The sequence below is a fragment of the Hypanus sabinus genome, chromosome 1 (genome assembly GCF_030144855.1).
Source record: "Hypanus sabinus isolate sHypSab1 chromosome 1, sHypSab1.hap1, whole genome shotgun sequence".
NCBI lineage: Eukaryota > Metazoa > Chordata > Chondrichthyes > Myliobatiformes > Dasyatidae > Hypanus > Hypanus sabinus.
Window position 1 is genome coordinate 160,775,277 of NC_082706.1, and position 7,850 is coordinate 160,783,126.

General features: G+C 42.7%; 1 protein-coding gene across 1 annotated transcript in view; it reads right to left on the reverse strand.

Annotated features, from left to right (window-relative positions):
- rnf139 (ring finger protein 139) overlaps positions 1-7,106 on the reverse strand; it is a 30,691-nt gene extending 23,585 nt beyond the window's left edge. The window contains exon 1 of the mRNA XM_059979988.1: positions 6,509-7,106. Within this exon, the coding sequence (XP_059835971.1) occupies positions 6,509-6,671 (163 nt within the window). The 5' untranslated portion in view covers positions 6,672-7,106. The remainder of the gene's footprint in view (positions 1-6,508) is intronic.
- Positions 7,107-7,850: the final 744 nt, after the last annotated feature.

Sequence of the window (7,850 nt, forward strand, 5' to 3'; positions counted from 1 at the left end):
ACCCCAACCCTTTCTTCACATAAATGTGTATCATAACCAAGGATTTTGATCAATTTAACAGGAGTTTTTATCTGTGAATCACATGCTCCCTTTTTCACAATAGAGCCCCCAAAACATAAAAAATTATAAAGCTTGAAAAACTAAAAATTTAAAAAATGAGATGTCAGCAGTTTAAAAGTAGTCATCCGCCTTTGCTCAGTACTTAGTTAAACCACCTCTCATAGCTATTACAGCCAGTAGTCTTTTTGGATAAGTCTATATTAGCTGTACACAATGTGATGGAGAAAGATTTGTCTATTCCTTCTTGCAAAATTGCTCAAGCAGTGCCAGGAGTCGGGAAGTGGTGGTGGAAAGCAATCTTGAGGTCTTGCTGTAAGGTCAAAACTCTGACTGAGCCACTGAAGGATATCAATTTTCTTCATGTGAAGCCACTCCATGGTTTCTCTGGCAGTGCGCTTTGGGTCATTGTCCTGCTGAAAGACAAACTTCCACCCCGAGTTTAAGCTTTTGACAGAAGCTAGCAGGTTTTTATCCAGGATCTCTCTGTATTTAGCAGCATTCATCTTTCCATCAAACCTGCCCAGATTGCCAGTCACTGCTGCCAAAAAGCTTCTTCAAACACGATGCTACCTTCACCATACTTTACAGTAGGGATGGCGGAACCTGACTGATGTGCAACATTAAATATACACCACATGTGCCACTCAGTGGTGAGGCCAAAATGTTCCACTTTAGCCTCTTCCAACCACAAGGCCTTCTTCCACATCTTTACAGTATCTTCTAAGTACTGTAAGAATCAAGTAATATGCAAAAATCAGTCAAGGACATTTGTTTCTTTGCTAGAGCTTCTTCCTTGCCACTTTTTGATAAATACCCTTTTAGTAAGGCATTAGAGACTGTGCAGCCATTAAGTTAATCTCTAGTTGCAGCTGAACGTCTGCAGTTCACTCGTGACTGCTGGCATCACAGTAGCCTCTCTTATCAGTGTCATTCTTCGCCAGTGAATGAGTTTAACGGGGCAGCCTCACCTATGCAGCGAGGCTGTGGTTTCATAATTTTCTCCCCACAATGGACTGCACTGAGCTCAGAGGCAAGTTCAGTGTCATTGAGATGGTCTGGAACCCTTCCCCAGATTTGTACTTTATTTTAATTTCCCTGACTTGCCTTGAATGTTGTGTCTTCATTTTGGTTTGGTCTGTTGAAAATCCAACATATTGTTGGACTTTACAGAGAAAGGGGGTATTTATAGTGTTCTTATGAACTAATTGAAAACAGGTGACCCTCCATTTTCTACATCAACAAATTGGGTGAGTTGGTATGAGAAAAGTTAGTGTAGTAATTACTAAAGGGATGAATACTTATCCAGCCTTAACTTTTAATGAATTGTTGACAGGTTCTGGAATTTTTCTTTTGATTTGACATGATGCACAATGCTTTGTAGATTAGTTCAAAAATGCTACTTCAATACATTTTAAATTTAGAAAATGTGACAGCAAAATGAGACAGGGCTGAATACTTTTTCAAGGCACTGTATGTAGTCCTCTGGCACGAGTTCCAAAGGCAAGAACTACAGCAAAACTGTCAGAGTCTCTCATTTACCCTGGTTTCCTTCAGCCTGCCTGGAGTAGCATTTCCACTTCCTTATTTTGAGTTTTTCCATTTCAGCAAACCTATCACAGAACTTGCTCCACTTTGTTCACTTTTGCTTTATTCCATCACAAAACCAAATACAAGCTGCTCATGTTGATTTATAAGAATTGCAGATGCAGCAAATATTAAATAACTAAAAAGCCAAAAAGCTCAGTATGTCAGGCAAAGTCTGTGGAAAGAGAAACTAATGTTTCAAATATCCCAGAGCAGCAGAAGCTGAGGAGAGACCTAACAGAAGTTTAAAGATTACAGGAGGCATGGATAAAGTTGACAGCTGGCATTTCCCCTTCAGGGTTGAAACGTCTGGTACAAGAGAGCATGCATTTAATATGAAAGGGGGCAAGTTCAAAGGAGATGTGGGAAAGATATACACAGAGTGAAAGATGTTTGGAATGCATTCCAAGGATAGTGATAAAGGCAAATATATCAGAGGCATTTAAGAGGCTTTTAGATAGACACAGGAATATGCAGAGGTTGGAAGGAATATGGACATCATGTGGGCGAAAGGGATTAGTTCAGCAATGCACAATATTATGGATCAAAGGTCCTTTTCCTGTGCTGTGCAGTTCTATAAAACTGGCCCCTTCAGCTGAAATGAGAAAGAGGGTAACAAGTTAACTTTGGTAGGAGTGAAGGTGAGGCAGATTCAAAGGTCCAATTGAATGTCAGAGAAATATATACAATATACATCCTGAAATGCTTTTTCTTCGTGTGTTTTTTTTAAGCATGTTGCACCAGTCAGCCATTCTTGTCTGGCACGTGGTGTCAGGATTGGTCTCCTTCCCGATTAATCGGGTCAAGATATGAACGTTCCTGACTCGACCCTTGTATTTTCTTTTTACGAGGCTGAGTGGTTAGCTCGGATGGAAAGCGTGCTCAGGGGGCGGCTCAATTTGGATTCGAACTCGGGAACCTTTGCTCCAGAGTCCGGCGCTGATACCATTGCACCACCAGCCAGCCTTTTCCTTCGGTGATTGATAGAATGAACAAAACTTCTTACAGGAGGTAAATTATGTGGCAGTTCAGTAATACGTCACATGGAGAAAGCACCTCATGTTATATGCTATGATCCACCGTGTCACAACCTGTAGGTCAAATGGTATCATCTCTGCAGCCCCATGAGAAACTCCGTTAGCCTCTCTAACTCTGTCTTCTCTACATCTTACAACTTCATCAAATTTTTTATTCTTCTTTTAATGCTTTGTCACACTTTTACATCCCTTCACAAAGGCAGCCTCTTTTTTTATACCCAACTTAATTTCCTTTGTACATTAGTCTGTTCGTATGTTCCCATTATTTAAGTTTCATTATTGACTTTTGTGCATGTGATCATTCTGCTAATTGATGATTGCTTGTGGCTATTTGCACTATTGCCAGTTAATTGAGCCATTGGTTAATCAAGACAGCCAGTTAATCAATTTGGTACAACTTTCAAGGAACAAAAACTAATCCAGAAAATAGTCGGGATTCCCTTCATTTATTTGGCACATTAAGTTGCTAAATAGTTTCTCACTAATGTCAGGTATATGTACTAGTGAAGCCATTAGACATCAAACCATGCTCGGAGCAAACAGATTTTAAACAGCACATACAAAATGCTAGGGGAACTCAGCAGACCAGGCAGCATCTATACAAAAGAGTAAACAGCTGACATTTTGGGCCAAAACCCTTCATCAAGATGCTGCCTGGCCTGTTGCGTTCCTCCAGCATTTTGTGTGTGTTGCTTGGATTTCCAGCATCTGCAGATTTTCTCGTTTGAGTTTTTAAAATAGCGTCAGTTGTGTGCACGTGCTCAAAAAGCAGTGATTATTGTCGCTGATAGTTGGGGAGAATTAGCAGTAAAACAATTTGGAACTGTCTTGCTCATTATGACATTCAGGCTTGGAGATGGATAGGAGTGACTATGAAACGATTTTATTACTTCAACAAAGGTAGGAACTACAAATAATTTGAAGTTATTGACAATCACTTTGAATGCTACAAATGAAAATGAAGACTTGGAGGATAGCATTGTATGAGTCAATTATCTACACTAGATGTCTGCACTGATTTTGTTCATTTACAATTAAATGAACGCAGCAGCATACAGGTACGCTGGATGAATTTGTCCGTCAATAACAATTAGGAACTTCTGCAATTTTATAGTACTGATAGTGTTGTAATTTGCTCCACATTTCATTTAAATACATAATTTGTTACTCAGTTAAATAATGGTAATTTCTTTTTTTAAAATACCTTTTTCATTATTTCCATCAAACTGGATAATTAGAGCAGCTGATTAATTGGGCCAAAAGTCCCAAAGTGTCCCAATTAACCTGGATCACTGTATAGGGCATCAATGGAACCACACCTCTAGTGTTGTACACAACATTAGTCTTACCCAAAGCGTATACTTATTACACAGGGTGTGCAGTGAAAATTCTAGTTCTTGGAATGGCTGTTCTGTCACAACAGGAAATTGAGATTAGGCCTCTATTCTCTTAAATGTAGAAGAACAAGCAATCTCACTAAATATTTATAATTCTCAAAGTCCATCAAGTAGGATGCAATAATTCCTCTGGCTGAGCAACCCAAAGTTCAGTCTTCAAACTGTACAGTTTCTCAGCCGACATGTTAAATCTTTGGAACTGTCACCCCTGAAGAGTGTTGCATTCAAAATAATTGTAAGATAGATATATTTCTGGAAATTAGAGCTTATTATGAAATATAGAGACAAAGCTGAAAATCACCTTTGAGATTGACAATGTCATGATTTCATCAAATGGCAGAGCAGACTTAAAGGACCAAATATCCTGCTACCTCCCATAAACACAAGAGATTCTGCACGCTAGCAAACCTCAAGCAACACACGTAAAACACTGGAGGAACTCAGCAAGCAAGTCAGCATTAGAGGAATAAGCTGTTGACATTTTGGGCCAAGACCTTTCATCAGGACCTGAAAGGGGCAGAAGTCAGAATAGGGTTATGGGGGGGAGGACAAGCTGACAGATGGCAGGTGAGACCAGGGGAGAGAGGAGAAGGAGGATGGATTGGGAAGTGGGCAATGAAATGCTGGGAGGAAATATTTGGAAGAGGTGAACAGCTTAAGTAGTAATTTAGGACAGTGAACTATGAAAAAAGTCGTCTAAGAATTGGTCACACAAGTCTTAACTACGCATTATACAGAATAGGGAAACATCTAACTGGGTTGTGTGAATACTAATCAACCAGAAACAGTTGAACACGTATTGATAAAATGTAAGTAGTATGAAAGAGAAAGAGTGAAGATGATAGGAGCGATTAAGATGAACAAAAAACTGCTGTGGGTATAGAAGACATTTTAAGAGGGAGTTCAAGATAAATACGGACCTATATCATGGAGTATCTGAAAGATTCTGGTTTATTATATAGAATTTAATGCAATTCTTTTTATTCCTCCCGTTTATCAAACGATCCACACTCCACTCTAGAAGGTGGCGGTAACGCACCTTAAAGCTGGCTTGCCAACTGCCATAAAAGAAGAAGAGCTATGAAGAATGGGAGGAAGGGAAGCAGTGGCAGGTGATGGGTAGTTGAGGAAAAGAAGAGTGAGCAGTTAACCAGAAAGAGGAAAGAGAGAAAGAGAGAGAAAGAGGACAAGTAACCAGAAATTAGATAAACTGATGTTCATGTCAGCAGGTTGGAGACTGCCCAGCCAGATGCTGTTCCTCCAATCTGAGTTCGGACTCATCAAGGCAGTAGAAAAGGCAATAGAGAGACATGGTTAATGGTAAGACAAATTGAAATGGATAGCAACCAGGAAATGGTGTATTTGTAGCGGATGGAGCAAAGGGTGCTTAAAAAAGCAGTTCCCCAATCTGCATTCCATCTTATTGAAGTAGAGGAGGCTACACCAGGAGTACTGGATACCGCAACAGAACCATAGGCAATGTGTCACCTCACCTGTACGGAGGATTTGAGGCCTGAACGGTGGTGGAAGAGGAGATGTAGTGGCAGCTGTAGCTCTTAGCACATTTGCAGGTACAAGTACCAGGAGGGAGATCAGTGAGAAGGCCATGGAGGTTCACTGGTGAGTGTGTTCAAGCCACTTATTGTATCCAGTGCACCCAGAGGGGCTTCCCTTACATTGGTGAAACCTGACACAATCTGGGGGACCTATTTGTCAAGCACCATTGCTCCACCCATCGCAAAAGGCAAGACTTCCTCGTGGCCACTCACTTCAATTGGACTTCCCATTCCAATGTACCAGTCCATGCCCTCATCCACTACCACAAAGAGACCACACTCAGGTTGGAGGAACACCAAAGGGAAGGGGGAGAAATAATCAGTAGCTGGAAAAATCAATGTTCATGCAATCAGGTTGGAAACTACCCAGACAGAATATGATTCAGGTTCACTTCCCTCTAAAGCCTCTCCTCCTTCCGTTTCTTCCATAGTCCACTATCCTTTCTTATCAAATTCCTTCTTCAGCCCAAAACCTCTTTCATCAATCTCCTCCCAGCTTCTTAATTCGTCCTCCTCCTTTCCCCCTCACCTGGAGTCACCCATCTCCAGCCAGCTTGTACCCCTCTCCTTCCCTACCTTTTTGTTCTGGCTTCTACCTCACTCCCTTCCAGTCCTGACGAAGGGTTTCCGCCGGAAACGTCCACTGTTCATTCCCCTACATGGATGCTGCCCGACTTGCTGAGTTCCTCCCGCATCTCCACGTTTCTCAGACCAACTTCTGTTACTTTTTGAACTGAGGGCATTCCCCCCCCCCCTCTAAATCAAAGAGATGAACTCATAGTGAGTGGACAGAGCAGAGAGAGACGGCAAGCAAATGCACTCCAGGCCTTTCCTGCCCCACTGCGGCGCCTCAGAGCGTCCAGCTGTCACTCACCCAACAAGCGCTGCGATACCTGCCGAGCCACCACGGGCAACGGCTCCTCTCCGTCATAGTAGGAGTTCAAGATGGCGTCGATGACGAAGATGCAGGGGACCCTGAGGGCCACGTCCAGGACCCCACGCAGGTGGCTCCCCACTGACACCCACTGCGAGGACATCGTCAACGATCCCCCCCGTCCCTCACTGAAAGCCGTCGGCGGAGCCGCCACGCAACCTGCCGCTCCAGATATCCGCAAAGCTGGCGGAGATGTGGCCGCCGGCGAGTCAGCTGTCTGCGCTGTCTTGCTGCCCTCCTGCCGCCGCCGCCGCTCCTCTCCTCGCCCCCTCCATACTCGAGGGCCGTGACCAACGCTACAACCCTTTTCCTCACTCCTCAGAGAACGTCACACAACACTATACGTCATAATCAGAGCCACCGAAAACCCGAGGCGGCGCGGAGGAAGGAGACGCACGTTACGTTCGGCGGGCAGGAGACGTCTGCGACGTCATAGAAGCACGCACGGCAAGAGTTTGACTTGCCGTGGCGTGCGGGGCAATTGTGAAATATCAAGCTGGAATGTGAGCTATGCTTCTCCTACCTGACTTGTTGAGCATTTTTATCAGTTACTGTTATTATCTCAGCTGTGGTATTTACTTACGTTTTCCGAAGATTTGACCCTCTCGTCTCCCTGTTTCAAAGCAACTTTCATTGTGGCCACCTTTGTCACGGGTCGCTGAATCAGGAGACTGCAAGGAGCAAATATATACTGTTTACGTGACCTTTGGGTGGATGACAAGATAAATCAGAAGGATCATATGTTGCCCAAAATATTGGAAGATTGAAAGGAAATTTACAAAAGATGGAAAATTGGAGCAATGAACATTGATAACCATCACAGACAAAAGGGATATCAAGCCTAATGCTCAGAACAGAACACTTACTCTGAGAATAAACCTCAAAGTCAAAGTAAATTTATTGTCAAAAAATACTGTATATGTCACCATATTATACACCCTGAGATTCATTTTCTTGTGGGCATTTACAATAACCACAAAGAAACGAACCGATGAAAAAAACACAAGTAAACAACTAATGTGGAATGTACAAATTGTAAATACAAAAAGTAAATAATAATAAATAAATAAGCAGTAAATATCAAGAACAAGAGATGATGAGCCCTTGAAAGTGAGTCCATAGGTTGTGGAACAACAACACACACAAAATGCTGGTGGAACACAGCAGGCCAGGCAGCATCTATAGGGAGAAGCGCTGCTGACGTTTCAGTCCGAGACCCTTCGTCAGGTCTCGGCTCGAAACATCGACAGCACTTCTCCTTATAGATGCTGCCTGGCCTGCT